The sequence below is a fragment of the Salpingoeca rosetta genome (assembly GCF_000188695.1).
Source record: "Salpingoeca rosetta unplaced genomic scaffold supercont1.25, whole genome shotgun sequence".
In the NCBI taxonomy this organism is placed as follows: Eukaryota; class Choanoflagellata; order Craspedida; family Salpingoecidae; genus Salpingoeca; species Salpingoeca rosetta.
In genome coordinates this window covers 246,829-274,328 of record NW_004754909.1, presented here as the reverse complement: position 1 = coordinate 274,328, position 27,500 = coordinate 246,829, and the positions used below count along the sequence as shown (strand labels likewise).

Genomic DNA, 27,500 nt, shown 5'->3' with positions numbered 1-27,500 from the left:
TGTTTGCTTTGTGTGTGTGTGTGTGTGTGTGTGTGTGTGTGTGTGTGTGTGTGTGTGCGGGTGAAGCACAAGAAGTCTTGAGCATCAGTTTTGCTGACGTCAGCATTTTCCCCAAACGGCGCACACAAGAACACAAGAGCGCGGAGATGGAGGGGATGGGCCAAACAACGATGATGCTGGAGGAGGACAACACCAGCACAGCTGATCAGCGACCACAACAACAAGAAGAACAAGAGGAAGCCATGCAGCAAGCCATGGATGCGCTGTGGACAGGGCTGCAGCACAGGGTTGCCGCATCGCGCCGGCGTCGCCAGCAAGGCATCGACGTACGTGCATGAAGAGAGGGTGTGTGTGTTTGTGTGAATGTTTGAAGGATGATGCCGTGCGATGACACACACACACACACCCACACACACGCTCACACACACTCTCTCATTCACTCTCACATTCACACACACACACATACGCTCACACACACACACACACACACTCACACACACACTCTCTCGCAGTGGCATCAAGCGGTGGTGGAACAAGGGCGCCACGTTCTTGCTGCTGCGCAAGCATGCAAAAGCCTGACTGCCCCAGTACCTCTGCAACAAGAACACGTGCAGTTGCTGCTCTCGATCTTGACCAAGATGCAACCGCAAGGTGCATTTTACACACCCCCCCCCACACACACACACACAAACACACACAAACAACACACAGGCATCGCTCTTCTCCACGTGTTTGCTTTCGCCTGCTACAGCAACGCTCCTGCACAACGACTGCCCTTCACACAACACGCACACTTACACACACACACTTTCACACACACACACTTACACACACACACACACACTTACACACACACACACACACACACGTACACTTACACTTACACACACTCACGCAGGTGCCCCGTCGAGCCAAGCGCCTGCGATTGCGATTGCGATTGCAAAGATGCTGGTGCGCCATGTGGAGCGGCCGTCCAGCAACCGCCTGCACTCGTGCCTGGCAGACACACAATCAGCACAAGGGCTGGTGGCATGCGCAGCGTTTGCGTCGCTGCATCAGCTGTGCCGTGATGTGCTGTCCGCTGCCAGCATGCAGGATGCAGACCAAGGGAGGCTGCTGTACTTGTGCCTTCGTCTTCGCATCCTCTGCAACCTCGCCTGCTTGCATCAGGACGTCCACACGGACTTTTGCGAGCGTCAGTTCTGCATCAATATTTGTGCTGTGTGCTGGTTGTGTGTGTGTGTGTGTCGTGTGTTAGGTTGCTGGTATGCTCAAACCCATCGTCAATTGCATCGCATCCTTCACACACACACACGCACATACGACACACACACACGCGCGCGTGCACACACACACGCACACACACACACACACATACACACAGGGGATCTCGGGCGCGTGCTAGCGCTGCTGCTGCGCCTCGCATCATCTCGACATCAACATCTCGTGTTTGAGGTGAGGTGACATGATGTCACGTTTTGCTCAATCCCGCCTCTTCCAACGCGTTGACATGCTCAACACGCACACGTGCACGCGCGCGCGCACACTCATACACGGCCTTCCCGTTATGCTCCCCCGTCCCGCCGCCTTCACCTCCCCCCCCCCCCACCACACACACACAGCCGCTGCGGGCCATCAACCAGGCAGTCATTGCGTGCAACTCCGTATCACTCAGTCGGAGACTGCGTACACTCCGCTATGCGTTCATCCACACGCAACTCTTTGTCAAATGTGCTTCACAACGCGACTACACAGCGGGTGAGCAGCTGTAGACGCACGCGCGCGTGTGTGTGATTGCTTGTGTGTTCGAGTGTTTGATTGTTTGCATATGTGCGTGTGTGTGTGTGTATGCGTGTATGTGTGATTGCACCTTGTCCACACACGCCCCCTTCCTGGCCGTGCCAGCCCTCACATCTTCATCATCATCATCATCATCATCATCATCATCATCATCATCATCATCATCATCATCATCATCATCATCATCATCATCATCATCATCATCATCATCATCATCATCATCATCATCACCATCACCGTTGCCACACCAATCGCCCTCGCTTCCTCATCGCACCGTCTTCACGACTGTCACACACCAGCGCTGGCCGCCATCAAGCGGGATCTGCGTGCAGTGGAGAAGGAGGCCGTGTCCGCACTGCTCTTCTGCTACGAGTCATTTCCCTCCAATTCCATCCGAGCCATGCTGCCCATCGCGCCACGCATCCTCGCCGCCACCGCCGCAACCCGCTCTGCAACCAACGCGTCTCCATCAACAACAGCACCAACAGCAACAACAGTTGGCAGTTCCGCACTGGCAATGACACGTGCAACCGCCAGGCCGACAGCAGCTGCTGCGCTGATGGCAAAGCACAGCTCCCACCTCTCCCTGCGCAAGCCGCAACACACGTCCTCCACATCGTCGGCTGCCTCAATCGCCGCTGTCACCGCACCCGTGTCGCCGTCACATCGGCGCGTTTCAACGAGCGGCAGCACATACACGACGTCACCGCTCTCCTCTCCATCACGCACCAACCACCACCACCACCACCAGCACCACCAACAGCAGCAGCAGCAGCACCACCACCACCACCAGCAGCAATCGCATGGGCAACCGTCGTTTCAGGCAGCGGCACGCACAGCGTTCGCCTTTCCTGATCAGGAAAGCGACAGTGGGGCTGCTGATGACACTGATGCAGATGAGGAGTGGAATGCGCGGGTGAAACGCACGCGTGCGGAAGATTTGGCGCGCGTCATGACGCAACACACAGCGTTTAGGTTTCTCACGTCCTTGTTTCACGCGTCCATCTTCATGGAGGGCCGGAGGTCCACACCAACAGCAACAGCAGCATCCCAAGTCGCACCAGCCCCGCTCCTCACTTTCGCAGCCGAGATTATCACGTGCGTGCTTGATTTGCGTGTGTTTTGCGTGCGTGTGTTTGTGTGTGTACGTGTGTGTGTGTGTGTGTGTGCGTGCGTGTGTGTGTGTGTGTGTGTGCGTGCGTGTGTGTGTATGCGTGCGTTTGTGTGTGCATGCGTGTGTGATGTATTGGTTTATGTACTGATATTTCCGCGTTGCACGCTCACTTCCTCACTCCCTCCCCCTTCGGTTCATGCTACCCATAACGTTTCTCCACCAACCACCACGTTGCAGCATCATTGCCCGCTGGTCGGTCAACACCGCGCTTCAAGTCATCGCAACAAATGTCAAGACTCTGCCAAAGCCGCAACAGCAGGTGCCACTTGCTGCAATGCCCCTGCGTTTTCCACCCTGCTCCATGCCAATCACGTGTGTCGGCAATGCATGCTTGCAAGCACGCTCGATTGCTTCTACTCACATCACGATCCCTTCACCGGCTGCGACACCACTCCAGGCAGTGCTGACGCGGCTCCTGCTGAACCAACTCCACTCATCGTCATCGTCATCAGCATCATCAGCGGTGTCGAATGAGACGGCGGTGGCGATGATTGAGGCGCTCTCCCTCTCGCTTCACGTCTGCATCCGCACCAAGAACGTCACCATCACAGGCGGTGAGTCATCGGAAACGTCATGGCAACGGTAGTGGTGGTGGTGGCCGCGCGTGTGAGAGATTGGTTTGCTTGGTTTGTTTGTTTGTTTGTTTGTTTGTCTGTTTGTTTGTTTGTTTGTTTGTCTGTTTGTTTGTTTGTTTGTTTGTTTGTTTGTTTGTTTGTTTGTTTGTTTGTTTGTTTGTTTGTTTGTTTGTTTGTCTGTTTGTCTGTTTGTCTGTTTGTTTTGTTTGTCTTCCTTCATCACGCCATGTCTTGCACTCACACCCCACACCCCACACCACACACCCCACACCCCACACACCACACCACACACTCCTGCTCCTCCAAACCAACCCCCCCCCCTCTTCAGACGTGGTTCGTCTGCATGGGCAAGTGCTGCACGCGTGGCGATTGTGGCAGCTGCCTGCCTTCCGCCCTCACCTCTCACGCTACGAAGCCGTCGTGCTGGAGGCCCTGATGATGCTCACGACGCACGAGAACGCAGCTGGCTCACGGACAACCACAACCACAACAGTGCCTGCAAGCACAGCGTCCGCGTCACCAACAACAACGCCGTCCCCACGAGAGACAACAGAGCAGCCGGCCACGCAATCGACCTCATCCACACCATCGGCCACCAATGCCATCTCATCATCATCATCACCACCGCCGCCACCGTCGTCGTCATCATCGTCGTCGCAGTCACGCGTGACGCTGGCTTCGGCCGACACGTGTCGCCTGCTTCTGCTGCTGGAGCCGTGTCTAGCAGCGGACCGAGCACAGCGGGAAACAGCATTACTGAGTCCCCGTCGCCTGCGCGCGCTGCTGAGCGTTGATGATGACGATGTGCTTCGCCTGATCATCATTCGCCTCGCTGACCTTGATGAAATGCGCGCCATCGCCGCCCTCACCACCACCGCAGCCCACATGCTGCAGCACAGTGCGTTCGAGGAGGGGCGAAGTTGTGTGCGTGCGTGTGTGCGCGTGTGTGCGTGTGTGTGTGTGTGCGTGTGTGCGTGTGTGTGCGTGTGTGTATGTGTGTGTACGTGCTCGCGAGTGTGTGAGGGATACGTGTTTGTGTACGTTTGAATAAGTGTGTTGGATGCTTGTGCGCGTGCATGTGTGTACTAGTCTTCTTCTTTTCCCCCTCTCTCTGTTCTCATTCCTCTCTTTTCACGGCCGTAACGCACTCTCCCCTCCCATCTCTTCTACACACATTCTCCCCCCCCCCTTTTCCTTCACCGTCGCTTGCACACATGGCAGGTGATGTGCTCAATGCCTGCAAGCAGCGGAAATCGCTGGAAAAGTGCATTTCTGTGCTGGTGGCTCTCGTGCAAGGCCAACACACTGCCAGCCCTGTCTCCAATCCCCCGCACGCTGGCAGCGTCATGGCTGTTGCCGTGCAGGTGCTGCTGCTGTTGTTCCCACAGCAGGAACGCAACAGATGCAGCGGTGGTCAGAACAGCAACAACGACATTGGCAGCAACTTTGACAGCAGTCATGTGAGCAGCGATGGCAGAGAGTTTTGCGTGCTCCAGCAGCTGTGCTTGCACCTGCTCCGGTTGAGTGCGCTGCACGTGTGCACGTCGGCGTCGGACGCGCCATCGTCTCCGCATCCCCGCGCCGCCGTGTCCGCTGTTGTCGACGCCCTTGCCGTGCTCTTGTCCTGCGATGCACGCGAGATGACCTCCACTCCATCGTCATCTGCACCATCAATGGCCACGCCAACGGCGATGCGTGTGCGCCCGTTGCATGCAAGCACGCTACCGCGGGATGTCATTTTGGCCGTATGTGCCATTGTGGTGTCGCCAACTGCCCAACTGTCAGCGTCATACGAGCAGCAGCAGACGCTGCTGGACAGAGCTAAGTGGCTGCAGCACAACAGCGCCAGCATCAACCTCTCGTGGGAGGAAAGCAGTGACAATGAACACGATGACAATGACAATATCGACGTGTCCTCGCTCACTGGTGTGTGTGTGTGTGTGTGTGTGTGTGTGTGTGTGTGTGCCTGCTTGTGTGTGTGTGTGTGTGTGTGTGTGTGTGTGGTGCGCACGGGGGCTCACGCTGTTGTTTCAACTTGCACCGCTTCTCACATGCTGCTGGTGTCGCTGTCGTTTCACAGAGGGAGGAGCCGTTCTGCTCGTTTGTCTCCTGCACGCGTGTGCACCATTGCTGCAAGCACACGCACGCAGCGCCGTCACCATGGATGGTATGGCGATTCATTGCGGGTTAATGACAAGACTTTTCACATCATGCACTTTGCATCGCGCCTCCTCTCCTGTTGCTGCTCACCCTTTGTTCACGTCTCTCTCCCCACCCCCACCATCACCATCATCATCACCGACACCCACCATCACCACCATCATCACCGTCACATCTACAGCCATCTCCATGCTGCTGCGCGTGCTGGCTGCGGCCGTGCCCCTCCTGCACACATGTGCACTTGTGCCACTTATCGAAACCATTGGCGGTGCGTATGTGCATGTGAATGTGAACACTGAGGAGATGTGAGCTGTGTTTGCTCATTTGTGTAACTGCTCGCTTGTTCATCTATGTGCCTATTTCTCGCTCAACAACACACGCGCCCTCGCCCACACCCCGTTGTCCCTCTGTGTTCAGATACGCTGTGCTGCGAGTATGCACCTGTGCTTGCGTGCCCGCGCCACCACTGCCACACCGCTGCGACCGCCCTTCTGTGCGCGTGTGTGCACGTCTCCGTCTCGCCGCGTGCTCTGCACTCGCTCCTGTCGCTCCTGGACAGCAGGTGGCCAACAGCCTCCAACATCGGTATGTGTGTGCTCGTGTACACTTGTGTTTTGTTTTGTATGTATGCGTGTATACATGTGCTGGCACTTGTGTGTGGTTGTGGGAGTCTCGTGTTTGCTAACCGGGTTCCCCCACAGCTTCCCTCTCAACCACCTTGATTATCCGCTCACCATCAATCATCAATCATTCCTTCATCACGTCTTCGTCGCCCCCTTCAACGCCAACGCAACACCAATGCCTCTGCACTTGTGCCAGACTGCCTGGATGAAGTAGCCCACCATCTTGTCCACGAACCACAGCACTTTCTCTCCTTCCCAGCACAAGGTGGCTCGTGTCTCCATGTGTATGTGCGCAAGCTACATGTGTCTCTGTGTCCGTGTGTAGGCGCCTGTGTGTCTGTGCATGTGAGCACATGTGTGCATATGTGCATGGGGAGACACATGCACATCTCCCGTTCACATGCGATCACTCATCCATCACCACCACCAACAACAATCCCTCACCCCACATCACTTGTCAGCCTCCCACGGCATGCGTGTCGCCCCCTCCACCCCAACGCGGCTGGCATGCGAGGATGGGCACACCCTCATGGCGTGGGTGAAGCTCGGATCCCGACCACCACCAAACACGCCGCCCACCACCATCCTCGAGATGACAGCCACAACCGACGCAAGCAACAGAGGCAGTGGCGTTGCAGGGACGCGTGTGCACGATGGTGATTGCTTCCACGTCTCAATCGCTTTTGGTGCCGACGGACGGCTGATGTATCGGCTGATGGTCAACAACAACGTCATTGCTCAGGTGAATAATGCTTGAAAGCGCACATGTGCAGCACGTGTGTATGTGTGTGTGTGTGTCACTTGAGGCTTTCGCGTGAATGTCCGTTCTATCTGCACCTTCCCTTCACACACACACACACACCCTTACACACACCCTTACACACACCCTCACACCCTTACACACTCACACCCTCACACCCTCACACCCTCACCCTCACACACACACGCACACACTTGCACCCTCACTTACACCCTTTAGGAGACGTTTGTTGATGGGGCGGTATCGCTGCACGAGTGGCATCACATTGCAGTGACACACGAGCGAAGCGATGTCGTCGCCCTGTTTGTGGATGGCTTTCTTGTGTCCACAGCAACAGTTGCATATCCACCGTTCCTGCCTCCGCCACGCCCCAACGCAGGTGCAGCTGCGAATTCACGCGTCCGCACACCCCACCTGTCGCAGTTGTCCGTGCTTTCAAGCACTGCACAGCCCGAACACGCTCGCGACTCGGCTGCTGGAAGCATGCGCAGCCGCGATGCTGGCGAGGACACGGTGTCACATCTCACTACATCAGCGGCATCAACAACAGCAGCCGCATCAGCCACCACCTTCAGTGGCAGCAACAACAACATCCCCGCAGGTCCAATTGGGCAAGACACGCGCGCACATGCGCCACTATCGGCGCAGGTATCACAGCTGTGCGTTGGACTGGCGTTTGTGCTCACTGCACCCATCACGGCCGCGCAGGCACACGCCGTGTACATGCAGGGACCAAACCACGTGTCGTTTGGCGCGTGCGATGCAGCCCGCACGGAGGACGTGCTGGCGAGTGGCCACCACCTCATCGCCACGTCGCTCAACCGCCTATTGAAGCACCATCGTGTCGCATCCCTCCGCGCCCTTCAGGCCGTCATGTGCGAACCTCCGATGATGGACGACCCATTCGACACCACCCAAGGTCAGCCACCCGTGCGATGACATGTGCAACAGTTTATCTTTGGATGTGTGCGTGTGTGTGTCTTTGTGTGTCTTTGTGTGTGTGCGTGTGTCTTTGGATGTGTGTGTGTGTCTTTGTGTGTCTTTGTGTGTGTGTGTGTGTGTGTGTGTGTGTCTTTGTGTGCGTTTTTTTGTGCGTCTGCATGCGTTGTGGGTGTTCCTGAGTGTGGTTTTCAAGAGCTTCAAAACCAGCGCCTCGCCCTCACCTTCGCCACCTTCACCATCGTCACCTTCCCTCTCCTGTGTTGTAGGTGTGAAGACGTTGCGCGAGCTCGTGCCACGGATTGCGTGCATGCTCAAACCGTCAGAGGACTGTGCGTTCTTCAACCAGAGCAATGTTCTCGTTAAGCAGGTAAGCAACCCACCCCCCTCCCTTGTTGGGGTCTAGATGGCTGTTGTGCTTGCTGTGTACTGCGTGCCTTGTTTGTTTGACGTTGGGAACGGCTGGCTAGTCGTTCAATCACACAACCGAGACAACACACACGCATATCACACAACATACACGTGTGCTAACAACTCATTTCTTCGTGCCGTTGGTGTTGCTGTCGCCAGACCATCTCGGTATCACCACAATGGCGGTGGATGACAAGAACGACGTTTGCCGCGTCAAAACAGGACGAAAACGTCACGTCCACGCAAGAATCGACACAATCACACACGCAGAAACAACAACAGCAACAACGAGCGCGTGGGAGCACCGTGACGACCACGACAACACTCTCGTCGTCGTCCTCATCCACCGTCATCACAGCACCGACCGCCGCCACGTTTGTGGGGGGTGGCGCTACATGGGATGTGTTGTCAAGGCTCCGCACCCTTCATCATCACCACAGCAGCAGCAACAACATGCCCTCTGCAGCAGCAGCAGCAGCAGCAACGACGACGTCCAGAGGGGTGGCTGCTGCTCCAATGACCAGTGCACCTGTGCGAGTGACGCGCTCTCAACTCACGGATTCGCTCGTGCACATTGGCGGTCTTCCGCTCCTCTTCTACGCACTCGGTTTGTTTTGTGCTCTTTTGCTTGCCTGCAGGCACACGTGTCTCTGTGTGTGTGTGTATGTGTGTGTGTGTGTGTGCTTGTGCGTGAGTGCTTGATGAAGTGTGTGTGTGCTTGATGAAGTGTGTATGTGCATGTCTGTGTTTGTGTGTCTGTGTGTGCGCCATACGCCACGCCAATTTGTGTGCTCGCGCTTTGAAAGCCTTGTTGTGTGCCACCTGTTCATTTTAGTGCCACTGTTTATGTTTTGTGCACGTGCACTTTCCACCAGGCGCCGCTGGCCCGTGTGAACGCACGCAGAGCAGTCTCGTTCGCACCATCATCAACGTGCAACAAAAGGTAAGGGTGCAAGTTGTTATCCCTAGCTATGTTTGATCCCTTTGCGTTGTAAGGCTGCATCTTTGATAAAATCACACTCACGCAGGCAAGCGCAAACACACACACACACACGCACTCACGGACACACTCACACACGCACACACTTACACACACACACTCACGGACACACACACACACACACCTGTAACCCATCTCCATGCACTCTACCTCCCCCCACCCCCGCGCAGAACACGATGCTGAGCAACGAGTTCAAATCCCTTCGCGGCCTCCACTTGCTGGCGGATTTCCTGCGCAGTCCGCGCGCAGTCATCAGCGACGCAATGCTCGATGCCATCGTGGGCGGTGCAATGTGCATGCAATCACCAATGCCGCTACACACGCGCACGTGCACCGCTTCCTCTTCTCCCTCTCCTCCTTCTGGTGGTGATGGCAACACCGACAACGCCACGCCTGCGAGTGCGAGTGTCAACATGCAAGATGGCGACAGCAACGTTGACGACACGTGCGAATGGCGCAGCGTCACGCACGTGGAACGAGGCATTATGGTGCAACCGTCCATCATCAAGCACTGCTTGCTTGATTTCCGCATTTGGAGGCGCGCGCGTGTGAGCACGTGGTGTCGCACGCTTGCCCTCTGCACCGCCTTTATCTCCCCATCGCACTGCAAATTCCACACCCTGAACCTCCTCCAACTGAGGTACGATTGTTGCTCTTGTGGTTGCTCTTGTTGCTCTTGTTGTTGCTCTTGTCGTCATCATCATGGCCGTCTGTTGTCACGTGTCAATAGCAACCGCGCTTGCGCCAACCTTGCACGCGATTTGAAGTTGGTGTGCTCACGGTTGCACGTTGCACGAAACACACGCGTATCTTTGACACCCGTGCACTCACCCTGCTTCCCTCACCACCTCCGTGACCTGCACCCACCAGGTCTGTGAATGTGGTGGAGCGGTGTTTGATGCGGTGGCAAGAAGACGACGACCTCCGCTGGCCGGGCGCTGTTGCTCTGCGCGCTGTTGCGTTTATCAATCACGCGCTCGCCGGCGCTGAGGAGACGGCCGAGGACCTGCGCTCCCTCATGCAGTTCCTCATCGCCACACACAAGTCCCGCCGCACGCAGGTGTGTGTGTGTGTGTGTGTATGTGTGTAAGTGTGTGTGTGTGTGTGTGTGTGCTTGCATTCTTTGTACGTTAGTTTCTTTGGGTGCACTGTGTATGTGTACATGTATGCGTCGGCTGCTTCGTGAATCGACAAGTTCATGATACAAGTCACCTATTCCTCTCTACCTCCCTTGCACATCCTTACCCCCCCCCTCCCCAAAAAAAATTGCCCTCCAGGTGCGCACGCAAACGGTTGCGCTGTGCGGACGAATGCGCCGGCGAAAGAGAAGAAATCGCCGCAGTCGATTCTCATCCACGCCAGCAGCACCGAGTGGCACGACCACCGCCGCCGCCCCCTCCGCCTCCATGACGTCTGCAGTTGGGAGCAATACCGCCACGACCAGCAACAGCAGCACCCATGCCAACGCTGGTGTGCGTACCGCAACCACACACGAGCTGGTGTCTGCCGCATCCATGCCTGTGCTCACACACGCAGACACACCTGAAAACACGCCACCGCAGTCACCATCGTCCTCCACCACATCATCGACAGGCAAGGTGTCGTTGCACCACCACCGCCACAGCCGCCGCAGCAGCGACAGCCACATGAGCAGCCTGCAGATGCCATCCCTCATCGAGGTGTCCGAGCTGGGCGATGACGATGATGACGATGATGACGATGACGACTACGGTGAAGGTGACATGGACGATATGAAGGTTGGTGATGGCGGTTGCAAGGGCGACGATGTGGTTGCGGTCACGAAGACCATGGATGCAGCCGAAGTCACAGCGCTTGCGCAACCCGACACGATGTCGCACCCTGACCACACCAACAACAACAACAACAACAACAACAACAACAACAACAACAACAACAACAACAACAACAACAACAACAACAACAACAACAACAACAACAACAACAACAACAACAACAACAACAACAACAACAACAGCTCTGTATCTGATGTGGTGACAGACGCCAACGATGCCCCCATTCTTCGTCGCAGCGGATTTGATATGGAGCGAGATGTGGATCGAGACATCTCTCGTGTTGTCGAGCAGCAGGACGATGGTGATGACAGCGCCGAATGGGGCGAGCCACCACGGCTTACGCCCGACGCGGAAGGTGGTGGCGGTGATGCGCTAAGTGATGCAGCAAGCAGCGTGTCTGCGTCCACTTCTGCCAGCGCGGGTGGCGTGCAGATTGTTGTGCACGACGCTGCTGAGCGCCTGGCTGCGTCCCCGCTGCACACAGAGGCGGCATACGCGCTGACTCGTGAGGACAGTAATGGCAGTGACGCTGCTGGCACACACGCGCAGAGCGTGACTGAGAGCGATGCGCTGTCGTCGTCGCTGCCGTCGGTGACGCATGACACGCATGCACACCCACACGAGCAGCACAGGCACGCTGTCTCCAGCGGCGATAGTGCCGGTGTATCACACCCACGCAGCCCGTCAACGTATGGCGAATGGGTTGCGCAGTTGGCAGCGGCACCCACCGCCCTCGCATCGCCACGGCTGGGGTTGCTCGGTGTCCTGTACCGGCGCGTGCGTGCCCTTCTTAACGCATCGCTACCGGAAGACATGATCCCGGCAGCAGCGGCAGCTGGCAGCAGCCGTGATCTTGCTTCCAGTTCAACGCCAGACACCTCTGCCTCCACACCGCCCACCACAGGCACAAATCCCACCACACCCACACCACTAGTGGCGGAGCAGCTTCCGCGTGACGCGGGCGAATTTGTCCGGGAGTCAATCAACGCCGTCCTGCGCCCACCCGTCCTGCTCGCTCTTGCCAACAGCACATGTGCGGCGACGCGCCTTGCCGCTGTTCGCCTCATAGCGCTTGCCGTGCACCACCGCCTGCCAAGCATGCGCAGGCTTCTCCACCGCACCAGCAGCGCCAGCATGAATACCAAGAGCGGCAATGACGACAAGGAGGGTGGCGTGCACTCACTGGACAGTGTAGACGGAAACGGCCTTGCCCTTTTGGCGCTTCAGCTGTCGTTGCACTCCATCACCGATGAGATTGCAGCGGCGACGCTCGATTTGTTTGCAGACGTGCCGGGCAACAATGACCACAGCATCGGCAGCAACCATCCTGCTGCCGTGGTGCTGGCTGGAGACACCCATGCTGACCGCGAACGTGCTGCATTCAATGCAGGCGTTCCTCAACACAACAGTGACGTAGGCTGGGGCGTGCGGGAGCTGGGCGAGGACATCACGAACGCAAACACGTGGGTGCAGCATGTTGCACACCTCATGTCGACAGCATCAAGCGCGCACGCGCACGCCTCGGGCCCCAGCACCACCACCACTGTCCACAACAGCAACAACTCCCACGGAAGCAAACTGAACGCCACGAGCCAATCCTCTCCACGCCATGGTCGCGGCGGCAACACGGGGGCGGCGTGTGTGGTGGCGACGGTGCTGGGCGCGTGTGACACACAGGAGCGAGTGGAGCGGTTTGCTGATCGCCTTCGCCGCATCATCACGAGCAACCGTGAGTTGGCCGCAGCCTTGCTCAACGCCAACACTGTCCCTGTCGTCTGCGATGTTTCGTCGCGCCTCGGGCCCGTGCCCTCGCTTCGCCGCCTGCTGTGCAGCGTTGTCTCCAACACGGTGTGCGTGGATTTGCTCGCTGCTGGCGACAAGGCGAGCGTGGAGAACGCGTTGGCCGTGCTTGAGACGGTGCTGGGCTGCATTGCAACCTCCCCCCTCAAGCAGGCCGCCCAGTGCACGTTGCATCTTGCGGTCGTGTCGCAGGTTGTGGATGACGTGTGTGCGCCGGCTTTTCTGCCGCGCGCCCGATGGCTGTGCAGCCTGGGGGAGGAGGCGTGCCATGCGCAGCTGCTGGTGCTGGCAAAGGTGTGGGACGCGGTGCTGGAGGTTCTCCTCTTCCACTTCAACCACAAAGCCCGCACGCCGCCCACAACCACTGCAGCAGACAGCACCGCTGCCTCAGACACGGCGTCAATCCAGACAACAACGGGTCATCCCCACGATGCCCTCAACACCAGCCGGCACTCGATGCACAGCGACGTCGCAGCCTACGCTGCCGCCACCACAGCTGCTGTGGATGACGACGGGCACCACCAGGAAGCACTGCGCACGTTTGCGCTGAGCAAGATTGCGCCTCTGAAGCTGCTGCTGCTGCGCGTGTTCGAAACAGACCTTGCTGCAAGCAGGAGTTTGTTTCTGCAGTCTGCAGGGCGCCTGGTCGCCTTCCTTCTCTTCCGCTCCCACGGGCTGGAGGTGCACGAGGCCGTCACCGCGCTGCTGGACAGCGCCCCCCTGCACTTCCTGCAGACCGTGGCTGAGGACGCGCCGGACATTTGTGCGCAGATTGCGTATGGCGTGCATCGCCTGCGACGCGTGTGGTTGCGCCACATCAGCCACGCCACAACGGACCGTGCTGGCGCAAGCAGCAACAGCAACAACAACACCAACAACCCCACCACCACCAACAACAACAACAACGACAACAACACCGCCAACATACATGGTGGCGACGCTGATGACACTTCGGCAGCAGGACACTACCTGTCCCACGATGGTGGTGATTATCGCACGGATGTTGGCAGCGATGTGACGGTGGCCGTGCACGATTTGCTGCGCAGCCGCGCCCGCCTGCAGCACGAGCAAGAGTACGACCACGAGTACGATTTCGAGTTTGATCCGCGTCCTCCCCGCGCTGCCAACAGCGGCGGCAGCAGCAGCAGCGGCGGCGGCGGCGGCGTTGCAGGGGAGGGCGATGCCGGTCAGCACGCCGGGTCATCATCACACCGCAGCGACTTGGAGAGCGAGCGCGCGTCTGGCATCGTGCACGTGGCGGACGGTGACTTGGAGCGATTTTCTGCGTTGACGAGCACGCTCACAGGGGTGTGGAGAGCGCTGGTGCCGCTGAGCAGGCGGAGGTTTGCGCGGTACTTTGATGCGGTGTCCGTGGACGCACCGCACGCTGTGACGTCCGTTGCCTGGCACTCGCCCGCGTTCGCCAACAAGCGGGTCGTGTGCAGGCTGAACGGGATCATGACCGAGCACGCCGGCGTGCACCGGCTGTACATCCGCAAGGAGCACGCGCGACAGGAGAAGGCGAAGAACCAGTACCGCGCCATCCTCAAGCGGGCATCCGACTTTGAGGACAAGGCCATCACGCTGCAGACTGCGGCGTCACGAAACGCCATCCTCGACCTGCGGCGGCGACGGCAGCGGGCAGCGCAGGTGCGAGCTGTGTGGCGCCGGGTGGACGACACGTGCACCGTGCAGCCGTCACCCTGGTACCGCCCCCCACCACGTGCGCTGTGGATGCTGGATGCAACGGAGGACCCTACGCGGCGGCGGCCAAAACTGGCCCACTGCCCCTGGCTACCGGGAAACGCGTTCAGACATGATGACGACCCCGCAACTCGTGGCACTCGGAATGCAAGTGGACAAGACGGGCCTGTTCGTGATGGCAGTGTGAGCGACTTTTCACGCTATGTCAGCGCAGTGCCGTGTCTTCGTGGCAGCGTGGCAGACCAACACGAACACACACGTGCACGCTGCTGCCTGTGCTGCTGCTGTCATGATGAGGGGGACGCGACGCCACATGCATCGAGCGCGGGCGCCATGATAGGTGGTGCAATTGACGCCGCTGGACGAGCGATTGCAGAGGTCATGGATGGTGCTGCGTTTGCTGTCGACGTGACTACTCTCTCGCAACACGCGGCGGCGGCGCTGGTTGTGGACCTCGTGCACATTGCAGTCACGCGCAAGGGCGGCAGCGACATGCTGAGCCACGCGAATGCTGATGCTGATGCTAGACACGCTGCTCGTGGCGGTGCTCGTGACGACAACGATGACGACGAGGGTGCATACTCGCTGCAATCGCTACTTGATGTTGTGAAGGCGCGCGTTGAAGATGCTGAGTTTGTTTCTGCTGTGTTGCGCAGCGCCGTGGCGTGGTTGGAAAGCGACAACCTCCCGCCCATCGAAAACCAACAGCAGCAGGACGACACTGCTGGCGACAGCGCCGCTCACAATCGCGGTGGCAGCAGCAACGATGATGACGGTGATGGTGGCGAGCAAGGTGGTGGAGAGGCAACAGAGCAAGTGTCGTTGCTCGCATATCTCATCTACGCGGGAACGCGCCGCGATTATGCCAGTGGTGGTGGTGGTGCTGATGGTGACGGAGAGCACTCTGATGCGCCAGCTGACAATGATGAGCGCACGCTGGCAGAAGGCGACATGCTCACGGACGCAGTGAGGTGCACACTCGTGTCACCGTTTGCATCGGCAGAGGGTGAGCTGTTGCTTGGACAGCGCAATCTGTACTTCAAAGCGTCGTCACCTGCCAGTCCCGCTGCCGCCGCCATGGCGAGCCTTGGCAGTCACGGTCACGGTAGCCCCGGTGACAACGCAGCAACAAGCGGTGGCCGCAGGAACCGTCGGCGACGGCGCCGCCACCCGCACCAGAACGTGATGATGAGCCTGACGCTGCTAGAATCGCTCAATGAGGACCCGTCCCTGCTGCCCTTCTGGCCGCTGTCGGGCCTGATGGATGTGCAGCCGCGCCGGTACATGCTCAAGCACACGGCCATTGAGGTCTTCTTCGCCGACGGGCGCACGGTCATGTGCGACGTGCATGTGCGGACGAAGCGGGACGCGCTGCTGGCCAAGTTGGCGCGCGTTGCTGCAGAGGCAAACAGCATCCGCTACAGTGCAGGCGCAGTGTCATCAGATGACAAGGCGCGCAGGCCAGGCCGCATCCAACGCAGCAACAGCGCCAACGCCCTGGTGGCAGGACGACGACAGGGGCGTGCGTTGCACGTGCACCAGCGGCCCCGCACATTCACATCCCCGTCAGACGCAGCACGGCACCACCAGCAGTCGCTGCAGGCAACGGGTGTGGATGAGAACAAGTTGATGGCGGGGCGCTCGCGGTCCCGCCCATCGCTGCTGACGTCTCCACAGAGCAGCGAGGGAGGAGGGAACAAGGGCACGCGGCGCACCAGCTGGCACGTGGCATTTCTGCGGCGGCTCAGCGGCAAGTTTGGTGCCGGCGACGCTGACGCTCACAGCGATGACGACTTTGATGAGTCGGACACCACCAGCCGGGTATCGGCGGATGCCGGCAGTGCGACAGGCAGCCTGTTTGGGCGGCGCAAGCTGAGCGACCAGGAGGACACCGTGGGCACGGCCACCTCGCTTGCATCGTCAACGACAACAGATGCGGGCGCGGTCAATGCAGACGACGCGTGGACGCTGAGTGATAAGGGCAACCCGTCCCTGCATGAGTCGCGGAGCAAGGCGCGCATTCGTCAGTTCTTCACGTCCGTGTCGACGGCGATGCAAGGCCGCCCCGTTGTTGCACTTGGCAGCGCCGACGAGATGAACGCCGTGCACACGCTCCTGCACCGGTGGCGGGAGGGCAGCATCACCAACTTTGAGTACATCATGTCGCTCAACACGCTTGCTGGTCGCACCTTCAACGACCTTGGGCAGTACCCTGTGTTTCCCCACGTCATTGCCGACTACGAATCCTCGCACCTCGATCTCACCCGCACAGAGACCTTCAGGGACCTCAGGTGGGTGTCTCGTGTGTGTGTGTGTGTATTCGTGTGCGTGTGTCTGTGTGTGTGTGTGCATTCGTATGTGTGTGTGTGCATGTGTCTGTGAATGTTTGCGAATGAGTCTGTTTGTCTGCTGTATTTGTGTTTCTGTGCGAGTATGCCGTTTGGCTTCGTGCTCTTCGCCTGGACCGCGCCATATTCCCATTGACCGAGATGATCTTATGCTGCCTGTTTCGTGTGCGCGTGCGGTTGATAGCAAACCCATCGGCGCCTTGGACGAGCGGCGCGTGGAGAAGGTCAAGGACCAGTACCAGGACCAGAAGTTCGAATACAACAGTAAGTGTTCGCCCTTGTGTTTTGTGGTTGTGTTGGGAAGTGGTGTGTGAAGTGCTGGAGATGGAGAATGGGATGTCCATTTTTTTTCTTGCCAGTGGATGCTCACATGTGGTTTTTTTTTGTTTGTTTTTCCAATGGTTGTAGTGCTGCGACAACAGCATGCGGACGAAGTGCTGGATGCGACGCAGTTCCCATTCATGCACGGAACACATTACTCCTCTGCTGGCGCCGTCATGTACTATCTCTCGAGGTGAGGAGAGGCATGGGTGTGGTTGATGTGGATATACTTTTGCACACATGCGCATGCGCATGCACATGTGCGTACATGAACGCACTTTGTTTGTGCTCCGTTGAGCTTGCGTCGGGATGGCGTGAACATGCACCCGAACCATGCACTCCAGCTTTATTGTGCGCACTCTCGCGAGCGTGAACACACGCATGAACACTAACTCGCACGCAAACGCACCCGAAAACCCCCTCACGCACTCAACCCCTCACGCACTCACTCACTCACTCACTCACTCACTCACTCACTCACTCACTCACTCACTCACTCACTCACTCACTCACTCACTCACTCACTCACTCACTCACTCACTCACTCACTCACTCACTCACTCACTCACTCACTCACACACTCACTCACACTCACTCACTCACAATCAGGCTTGAGCCGTTTTCGCAACTGGCCAAGGACCTGCAGGGCGGGCGGTTTGATGTGGCTGACCGGCTGTTCAGCAGCGTGCAGCAGGCGTGGGCCATCGCCTCCGGTCCCAGCGCGGATGTCAAGGAGCTCATCCCAGAGTTCTTCTACTTGCCCGAGTTTCTGGTGAATGTCAACGGGTACGACATGGGGACGCGGCAGAACACGGCGGACGTGGGCGACGTGGAGCTGCCGCCTTGGGCAAACAACAGCCCGCGCGTGTTTGTGCGCACGCTGGCAGCAGCCCTGGAGAGCGAGCACGTGAGCGCGCACCTGCACGAGTGGATTGACCTTGTGTTTGGCTTCAAGCAGCAAGGCGAGGCGGCGGAGGCCGCGGTGAACGTGTTCCACCCCTTCTGCTACGAGGGCGAGCTTGTTGAGTCACGACTCGGGGACGCGGTGCAGCGCGACGCCGTCACGTCATTCATCCGCCACTTTGGGCAGACGCCGGCACAGCTCTTCTCCAAGCCGCACCCACCCCGGTTTGCCCAGGCCCTGACGCCCACCACACACCCGCTGCTGCAGCCGCCGCCCCAACAGCCGCGAGCACCAACAACGTCGACACAGACGCGCTCCACGTCAACCACGAGCCGCTCCACGGAGAGCACGTCAAGCGCGAGCACGCCCGCAGCATCGTTGGTGTTTGCATCAGGTTCGGCGGGTGGTGCTGGGTTGGGTGCGGTGCGATGGCGCATTGTGGAGATGCCGGCGGACGCAGAGGCGCAGCGGCTGCTGATCACATTGCACCACATGCAGCAGCAACAACAGCAGCAACAACCGGAGCATGGACACGAGGGTAGGGGTGTGGACGGGAGTCGAGGGATGAGGAATGAGAAGCGCGGTGGCGCCGGTGCAGTGCTGCGAGCCATGCTGGACCAGACACCAGCGCCCGTCGTGAGCGAATGGGATGCGAGCGGGGACACCAACTCCGATGCAGGAGGTGTTGGTGGTGGCGGCAGCACCAACAGCAGTGTTGTGTGCGTCACGGAGAGCACGCGTGTGTTTCCGTCGCCCCACGACGCGAGCGCTGACCAGTCGCTCACATACGGTCGCCAGCAACGCGCAAGCGGCAGCATGTATCCACACGTCGGAAGCAAGCCCAGCAGCACAAGCAACAGCAGCAACCGCGGCGGCAGTGCTGGCGATGGTGATGATGATGACGGTGGTGATGGCCCACTGAGCGTGTGCATTGACGCGCGGCGCGGGTTCTCGCTCAAGTGGAACTGCTGGGACGATGCGCTGCTGCTGGTGAACGACGCGACGCATGGCGTCGAGGCAACCCTCCCGCACAACTCGGGCGGCAGGATGACATGCATGGGCGTGTGCCCGTCCCTGAGTTGTGCCGTTGCTGGGTACAGCAGCGGCGTGGTTCGCTTTGTTGGGTTTGACACGGCTGTGGCAGACGGGGGCGTGATGGGCGCATGGCGGAGGGCACCGCAACTGTGGCGCGTGAGCGACGCCCTTGCCCACGCCGGCGCAGTGACAAGCGTGGTGTGCAACAGCGCGCTCAGTTTTGCGGTGACGGCGAGCGAGGACTGCACGGCGCAGCTGTGGGACCTGAGCAAGAAGCGGCTCGTGCGAACGCTGGCGCACAGGGAGGCGGTGCGGCATTGCGCAACGAGCGGGACCACTGGAGACGTGGTGACTGTCACAGCCGGCGCTGCGTGGCGCGTGCACCTATGGTCTGTCAACGGGCAGTTTGTTGGCGAATGGGCGCTGCCGGCTGGGGTGGCGGTGACGTGCGTGGCCATGACGGCGTACCCAATGGGCTGCACCTCCAACGCCGTGCTGGTCGGCCGCAGCGACGGCGCCGTCAGCATCCTCAGCATGCTCGACCTCAGCCATGGTGTGTGTTTGTATGTGTGTGTGTGTGTGTGTGTGTGTGCGTGCGTGTCTGTGTGTGTGTGTGTGTGTGCGTGCGTGTCTGTGTGCGTGTGTCTGTGTGCGTGTGTGTCTGTGTGCGTGTGTCTGTGTGCGTGTGTGCACTTGTTCCCCCATACTTCCTCATGCTTGCCTTATGCTTGCTTTTGCTACTGGATGCAGTGCGAGATTTGTGGACGCAGCACGCAGCGAGCGTGACGAGGATGAGACTCACATCGCACTCCATCATCACCGACTTCGAAGGTGCGCATATGTGTGTGTGTGCATTTGTTGCAACCAGTGACTCTGTGGCTGGGTTTCGTTGTGTGCTCACATATGTGGCGGCGTTGTGACTCTGGTGTGATGTGTCCTGCAGATGGCGCTGTTGTGCAGTGGTGGCGTGAGGCATCGAATCACTCGGAGCCAGACTCCTCAGAGGCGTGAAGGAGGAAGAAAGCGACAGCGAATGTGTTTGTGTGTTTTGTGTGTGTGTGTGTGTGTGTGTGTGTGTATTTGCTCTGTCGAAAAAGGAGGTACGTACACAGTTCGCTTCATGTTCATTTACTTCACGTTCACTCGCTTCATGTTCATTTGCTTATTGCTGAGACTTGAGCAGAGCAACCATAAACGGCACATTAACCACCAGAGCCATTCTTCACTGACCGTTGCACGCACATGAAGAAGCAACACATTGCGTATGCCGGGAAACCCCATTGGCAAAGGCGCCGTGTTACCGGCAGAGGCGGGAGAGAAAGAAGGTCACACAGCAATAGATACAGAGATACACACGGCTGAATGAAACTAGCTGGAGCAGCTGAAAAAAGCGAGGGTTAAACGGTGCAGCGCAAAGGCACAACGATAGGAGACCTGACAGTGGTGCTGCGTGTGTGCTGGCGATGTTGCTACATTCCTAGTGTGCGCTGCGGCCACAGACAACCGTCGTCGCTGCGAGTGCTTATAACTGCTGACGCGCTCGTTTTGTGTGTGTGTGTGTGTGTGTGTGTGTGTGTGTGTGTGTGTGTGTGTGTGTGTGTGTGTGTGTGTGTGTGGTTATGTGCTCCTGGTTTCGAGAACGGTGGGGGGGGGGCTGCTGAGCTGACTGAGCGTAGGTTTGCGGCTTGCTGTGTGGCTGGGCAGCCATGCACGTGTGTGCGATGATGAGCGTGTCCGCTTTCATTCACCTTCTTCTTCCGGTGCTTGTCGGCTCAGCGCCTCCACCTTGCCAATGTGCCAGAGGTGGATTTCTCGCGAGAGGCGCAGGGTGGGCTTGACGCAGAAGAAGAACGACCCCACGATGAACAGCCAGACTCCCGGGATCTGGTACTTGCTCCACAGGAAGAGGATGGAGCCAACGAGGAAGGACATTGCGGCGGCAAAGTCCACTGCCGTGTGCGCAATTTCATACAGCGCATGCACGCGCCGCGTCCGAGCGCTGCGCCGGTGGTCATAAGCCTCCAACGGCATTGGCGTTGTCTGTCTGTTCTGTGTGTCTGTCTGCGTGTTTGTGTGCCTGTCTGTCTGTCTGTGTGTCCTTGTGTCATGTCAGTCATCACATCACACGTCATTGTCGTCAGCAGAGGTGCGACTGGACCACTTCTTTTGGTGTTGCGAACTGGTGGTGGCGGCTTGCATGCATGCATGCATCGCAGTCGTGACCCTGGTCACGAAAGTCCAGGGGTGACGGAGGCTCGTGGAGCATCTTTGGCTGGCGTTCACTGGCAACAGCCTGCGTGCGTGTTGACGCACGGCAACGACTACGAGACCCCCCCCCCCACGAACTTGAGTGTGCTCGTTTGCGTTGGGAACCGTTCATACACACGCGCGCATTCACACAGCATCGTCGCAAGCGACACTGGTCTCTTCTCTTCCTCTCTTCTCACCATGCACACCTCCACTGCACTCGCGGTTCTGGTGGCGCTTGCCACGATTACCGTGCTGCCTCTATCAGCTTATGCGGTGCGTGTGAGTGTGGGTGCGTGTGCGTTGCGTGTGTGTGTATGTGTGTGTGTGTGTATCTGTGTCTGTGTGTCTGTGTCTGTGTGTGCATGTGTGTGCGAACATGTCTCTCTCTCTCTCTCTCTCTCTCTCTCTCTCTCTCGCTCTCTCTCTCTCTCTCGCTCTCTCTCTCTCTCGCTCTCTCTCTCTCCTCTCTGTGTCTGTGAGAAAGAGAGTTGCGTGTCATGTTGTTGATCATGAAGAGATGAAGGCCCAACCAACAGAACAACTCTGCTCTCCTCAAAACGAGTCTCTCCAACACGCTCACGCAACACGCGCGCACTTGCAGGAACCAGCGCTTGGGGATGAGCTGACTGCCGCGGAGTTCTTCGCTGAAACGGTGAGAACAACGCAAACACCGAGCGTTCACATGCGTATGCCTGGCAAATTGTACATGTGTGAAGCACACCGGGATTGCCTGGACTGCCCATGATTCAGTTTCGTGACGCGCGCGATTGTTCTCTCTCCTCCACCGACAGGGCCTTGCCGAGTGCGCTGATCTCACTGAGGCTGAGACTGGGTACTTCTTTGAAAGCGGCCACGAAACTGGCATTTCTCGCTCACGCTGCACGCTCGGCGGCTCTTGCCAATGTGAACAACTGGACACCTGCGACAGTGGCGGTGCGCAGTCCTCGATGTGCTTGTGGGGCTTGTGGAGAAGGACAGAGACACATGAGATGTGTGTGCGTGTGCGTGCGCGCGTTTTGTGTGTGTGTGTGTGTGTGCGTGCGTTTTGTGTGTGTGTGTGTGTGTGTGTGTGTGTGTGTGTGTGTGTGTGTGCTAAACAATGTAGTGAGTGCTCGCCAAGATTTCCTGGCTTTGTCAACCACCTCCTTCTGAAGACACCAGCCTGCTGCGAACTCCTTCGGTTCCCCTTTCAACAGACTGCTTCAAGGTGTATCGCTGCAACGCCACAGAATCGGATGGCTGCTTTGCCGTGGCCAACTGCACGCGTGCTCGCTTTGACACCGCGATGGAGGTGTGTGTGTGTGTGTGTGTGTGTGTGTGTGTGTGTACAAATTGCTTTGTATTGGGACACACGTCATGAGCCCTTCTGCCTGTGTTGTTGGCTTGCCCCTGCGTGAACTCCAGAACTGAAGCTGCCCACGATCTGTGCGGTTCCAACCGCCAAGGTTTACCCTCACACACACACACACACACACACACCGCACGATAACATACACGCACACACGCACACACACACACACACACACCGCACGATCACATACACACACACGTCAGGTTACTGTTGACTGTAACCGCGGTTTGCCACTTGATGAGCGTGGCGATGAGGATCTCGATTTCTTTGCCATGCGCTGGAAACAAGCGCTCGAACAAGACTGCGGGATCAGCGGCCGCGTACGTTGTGTGAGCGTGTTGTGTTTGCGTGTATGTACTCTGTCATGCAGCAGCTCCCAGCTGCAACAGCTGTGGGCAAGGTTGTTGCTTACATTTTCCAATCTGCTTTCCCCACCCCGCACGCAACGTATGCACACGTACCACAAACATACGCGCACCTACATACACACGTGTACAGCTGTGCCGGTACTATGGTGACACGGCTGACTCCATTCACGTAATCAATGGCACGACGTTCCGTACCACAACCCTCAACTCCGCCCACGTTGAAGATCTTGCCGTGTGTGCCGCCACTGCCAACTTCCGCTTCAACCGCTGTACCGTCGTCTCCGTGGTGGAGGTGCCAGTAACCACAACCACTACCACAACGACCACAACTACAACCACTACCACTACTACTACCACAACCACAACCACCACTACCACAACCACTACAACAACTACAACCACAACAACAACTACAACTACAACTACAACGCTCCCAGCATGTAGCTACGGATGTGAGGAGAGTGTCGAAGCTTGTATTGGCAAGGTGCGCAGTATCTATCCTCCATCCTGGCTTGAGCGTGTTGTTCAGCGTGCTTGCCCTCTACATCCACACGCCCCCTCCCTCCAGCTTCCCGTTGCTGCAATGGAGAGCCCATCGCAGTTTACCACTCCCTTCCCTTGCTCTGTATCGATAACATCATCCACCCCCACAACAACAACAACAACAACAACAACAACAACAACACACACAACCTTGTGTAGGCCATGTTCTCCCCGAACAACGTGCGCGAGGCATTTGTGGACTGCATGGCACAAGTTTCGCATCATACCGACAGTGCATTTGTCTCGTTCGGCATCTGCCTCGCTGACTGTGGTGACATTGACGCAAACACGACGCGCGACGAGGCTGGACCCATCCTCTTCTGCTAGTACGTACCTCAACATTTGATAGCGGTTCATTGAAGTGTGCGGGCGTGGATGTGGACGTGTGGTCTTGTCTGCATGGATGAATCAGATGACACTGTTTCACGAAGCCTTGTCGACACTCACGCCTTTCTCTTTTCACAACAACAACAACAACAACAACAACAACAACAACAACAACAACAACAACAACCAGCCGGATGTGTGCCTTCAACACGGCTGACATGGATTGCGATGTCCTGTACACGTCGAGCACCGTTTCAACAACGACGACAGCATGCTTGTCTGCTACGCCAGTGGGCTCTGCAGCAAGTGGTGGTTATTATTGGACAGACGTGGTGTTTGCTGAGAACGGCATTGGCTACGCCTGTCCTGGCTTTGCCACTTCGGTCATGACCATCGATCCCACAGACAACAGCGTCAACGAGACAGTCGCGGACGTGTCTGCGTACGGCACGGAGCTCAAGTGGGGTGGCGGCGTCTACGCAAATGGGTCCGTGTATTGCATCCCGTACGACTATGAAACCGCAGTTCTTGTGATTGACACGAGCGACAACAGCATCAGCACCATCCCCGTGACGAACAACTGCACCGCGTCGTGCTGGTGGGGTGGCGCGCTGGCCTCCAACGGAAAGATCTACGCTGCCCCGCAAGGCGCGCTCGAGCTTCTCATCATCGACACGGCCACGAACACCGCCGACGCGACCATTGACGCCGCGAGCCTCGCTCCCGGCGCCCCATACAGGTGGACTGGCGGCGTGACAGCGTTCGACGGCCGCATCTTCATGGCACCGTGGAACAGCAAGAAGATCCTCGTGGTCAACCCTGACACGGACTCCCTTTCCACGATTGACATTCCTGATGTCGGGAGCGCGTTTGCCGACTTCGTCATGGGCCCGAGCGGCCGGCTGTTTGGCATCCCCGCCACTGCAACGTTCATCCTCATTGTTGACCCTGTCGTGGACAGCCTCGACAGCACCAGCATCACCGGCCTCCCCTCTGGCAACTACAAGTGGTACGGTGCTGGCATCGGCTCGGATGGCCTCCTTTACTTCACGCCAAATTCCGCAACAACCATCCTCATTGTGAATCCTGACACCCTCAGCCTGACGTCCCGTGCCTCCCCCGTCAATGAATGCAACGGCGCTGATGTTTCCGAGGCGGGTGCCATTTACTGCACTCCTGGTACCGACGACGCCTTCTTGGTCATTGATCCCTCCATGTGTGCCGCGTGAGAGCTAGACGCTGGGGGGGGGAGGCTTGGGAAGGCAGCAAGTTGTGAAGGGGGAAGAGCGTGCTCCCGTGGACTGTCACTCTTGGTCGTTGCTTGCTTTGATTATCCGTGTGTTGTTGGACACTTGGGGTGTGCTTCGGCCGTATGGTGTGCCTGCTGCCGACTGTCTTTCTCGATTCCCTCTTTCTTGTCCCTTTCACTGCCTGTCTTGCAGATCTTGTTGTTGTTACACCTTTGTCTGTTGCTCGATGTTCTCTTGTTCCCGCTTTGTTTTCTGTTGTGTCTTTTGCGTGACTCGTCTTTTCAGTTTCACGTCATGCCCTCCTTTCGTGCATTCGTTGTTCGTGCATGTCGCCCCTTGCAAGCATTAAGCATCTCAATGATAAAGACAGAGAGTGTATGTGTGTGTGTGTGTGTGTGTGTGTGTGTGTGTGTGTGTGTGTGTGTGTGTGTGTGTGTGCGGTGTTGCTTGCATGCACCTTTCGTGATGACGTCACATCCTTTTCGCTCTACGACATCAAAAAGCGCATTTTCGCAACTCCACGCAATCTTCTGTCTGTGCTCCGACGACCGCAACTACCAAACCAAACCAGCCAGCCACGATGTCTGACCCAGCTGCCGAGATCTCTGTGAAGCCAGCTTCGGACCAGAAGAACATGAAGCCCTGCTGCGCGTGCCCCGAGACCAAGAAGCCCCGCGACAAGTGGTGGGTTCGTTGTGTGTGTGTGTGTGTGTGTGTGTGTGTGTGTGTGTGTGTGTGTGTGTGTGTGTGTGGACGGGGCTGGGTGTTGCTGAAAGAGGTGTACTGTCGCTGTGTTCAACACACATGCACACATGCACACACAGACACAGGCACAGGCACATACACTCACTCTCTCCATCTATCTGTCTACCTGTCTCCCCTCTTTGGCTCACATACACATACATTGACGCGCACACACTCTGACGCACACACACTCTCGCCGTGTCTCACGTTGTATTCTCTGTTCTATGCAGCATTATGGAGTATGGTGAGGAGAACTGCTACCATCTCATCGCTGCACACAAGGTACTGGCATTGTGCATGTGTGTGTGTGTGTGTGTGTGTGTGTGTGTGTGTGGTTCTGTCTGTTGTCTGCATGTAGCTGTAGTTGCGTATTCGTGTCGGTCTGTTTCTGCTGTTCCGCCTCGTTGAACCCGCACACACCCGACCTCCCATTCGCGTGCATCCAACGGCTACTGCTCTGTTGCCCTTCGCATGCGTTCGTGTGCCCTGCACACTTCCCTTCCTCAACCCCTGTCCCCTCTTCTCACTCACTCTCACTCACTCTCACTCACTCTCACTCACACTCACTCACTCACTCACACTCACATACACGCACACACGCCCTCTCATTCTGTTGTTGTGCATCAGGCTTGCATGCAAGCGTTGGGATTCAAGATCTGAGACACCAACCTGCTGTCCCTCTGTACCTAGGCAAGACGCGTGCCACCAGCGCATCGTGTGCTGGTGGCATGCATGGTTGCAAAGTGTGTATTATGTGTGTGTGAGTGAAAGCGTTCGTGCGAGACTTGTCACTGCGAGCGTGTTGCGGACTATCGATGTGAAGTGACAGACTGCCAAACAGTAAAACAGCCCTTAAGTTGGCAGACGAACAAGCGCACACTGCGTGTGCGTGTGAGAGACAAGGAGGGGGGAGGGGTTGGAAGCGGCTCAGTCGTGGTGCACGCCAAGCGAACGAGTCAAGCAAGCCAGAGGAGGAGGAGGAGAGGAGAGATTCCGCACTCCCGCCATCATCATCAGTGCCTTTTTGATCTGTTGGTCGTGTTTTCCACAACCGCCATTGCCAGCCAGCCAGCCCACAACATGTCGTTGCCTGCAGCGAGCACTGGCGCTTCAAGCAGCAGCAGCAGTGGTGGTGGCGGCGGGCAGAGGGGAGCTGGTGGTGTCTTGAGCGATGAGTGGGATGTCAAGAACCCACTCCGATGCACAGTGGGCGTGGAAGAGGTTGGTGACACGTGTGTGTGTGTGTGTGTGTGTGTGTGTGTGTGTGTGTGTGTGTGTGTGTGTGTGTGTGTGTGTGTG

The 27,500-nt window shown here is 57.8% G+C and overlaps 6 protein-coding genes across 6 annotated transcripts in view; 4 read left to right on the top strand and 2 right to left on the bottom strand.

Moving 5' to 3' along the window:
• PTSG_08777 (uncharacterized protein) overlaps positions 1–35 on the bottom strand; it is a 3,604-nt gene extending 3,569 nt beyond the window's left edge. The window contains exon 1 of the mRNA XM_004990103.1: positions 1–35. This exon is cut by the window's left edge and continues 237 nt beyond it. The gene's annotated coding sequence lies outside the window, so the exon portion shown is untranslated.
• Positions 36–119: 84 nt separating this feature from the next.
• Positions 120–20,379, top strand: PTSG_08776 (beige/BEACH domain-containing protein; the record flags this gene model as incomplete). The annotated part of the gene is made up of 28 exons (XM_004990102.1): positions 120–326; positions 513–651; positions 899–1,195; positions 1,385–1,455; positions 1,623–1,758; positions 2,100–2,898; positions 3,152–3,233; positions 3,372–3,528; positions 3,878–4,447; positions 4,771–5,475; positions 5,630–5,716; positions 5,891–5,977; positions 6,127–6,294; positions 6,529–6,597; positions 6,794–7,074; positions 7,312–8,011; positions 8,301–8,401; positions 8,602–9,049; positions 9,318–9,385; positions 9,613–10,082; positions 10,313–10,502; positions 10,720–11,294; positions 11,493–17,051; positions 17,293–17,372; positions 17,544–17,622; positions 18,039–19,921; positions 20,119–20,199; positions 20,312–20,379. The coding sequence occupies exons 1-28, from the start codon at positions 147–149 to the stop codon at positions 20,377–20,379; spliced, it is 14,130 nt and encodes a 4,709-aa protein (XP_004990159.1). The 5' UTR covers positions 120–146.
• A 511-nt stretch (positions 20,380–20,890) lies between these two features.
• PTSG_08775 (cobyric acid synthase) lies at positions 20,891–21,399 on the bottom strand (the record flags this gene model as incomplete). The annotated part of the gene is made up of 2 exons (XM_004990101.1): positions 20,891–20,907; positions 21,117–21,399. The coding sequence occupies 2 exons, from the start codon at positions 21,397–21,399 to the stop codon at positions 20,891–20,893; spliced, it is 300 nt and encodes a 99-aa protein (XP_004990158.1).
• A 143-nt stretch (positions 21,400–21,542) lies between these two features.
• PTSG_08774 (uncharacterized protein) lies at positions 21,543–25,801 on the top strand. The gene is made up of 8 exons (XM_004990100.1): positions 21,543–21,891; positions 22,220–22,270; positions 22,410–22,551; positions 22,815–22,909; positions 23,173–23,289; positions 23,468–23,821; positions 24,040–24,206; positions 24,398–25,801. Exons 1-8 carry the CDS (start codon positions 21,574–21,576, stop codon positions 25,434–25,436), a joined length of 2,283 nt encoding a protein of 760 aa, XP_004990157.1. The 5' UTR covers positions 21,543–21,573; the 3' UTR covers positions 25,437–25,801.
• A 236-nt stretch (positions 25,802–26,037) lies between these two features.
• PTSG_08773 (cytochrome c oxidase copper chaperone) lies at positions 26,038–26,861 on the top strand (the record flags this gene model as incomplete). Its single annotated transcript, XM_004990099.1, has 3 exons — positions 26,038–26,141; positions 26,432–26,483; positions 26,829–26,861. 3 exons carry the CDS (start codon positions 26,038–26,040, stop codon positions 26,859–26,861), a joined length of 189 nt encoding a protein of 62 aa, XP_004990156.1.
• A 539-nt stretch (positions 26,862–27,400) lies between these two features.
• Positions 27,401–27,500, top strand: part of PTSG_12791 (uncharacterized protein) — a gene marked incomplete at its 5' end in the record, with an annotated part of 14,346 nt that continues 14,246 nt past the window's right edge. The window contains one exon of the mRNA XM_004990098.1: positions 27,401–27,422. Within this exon, the coding sequence (XP_004990155.1) occupies positions 27,401–27,422 (22 nt within the window). The remainder of the gene's footprint in view (positions 27,423–27,500) is intronic.

Bases quoted from the DNA above. Each gene is read 5' to 3' on its own strand.
- PTSG_08774 (XM_004990100.1), top strand. From the start codon at position 21,574: ATGCATCGCAGTCGTGACCCTGGTCACGAAAGTCCAGGGGTGACGGAG. The intron at 22,271-22,409 runs GTGAGAACAACG...CTCCACCGACAG, and splicing joins CGGAGTTCTTCGCTGAAACG to GGCCTTGCCGAGTGCGCTGA. The intron at 24,207-24,397 runs GTACGTACCTCA...AACAACAACCAG, and splicing joins GGACCCATCCTCTTCTGCTA to CCGGATGTGTGCCTTCAACA.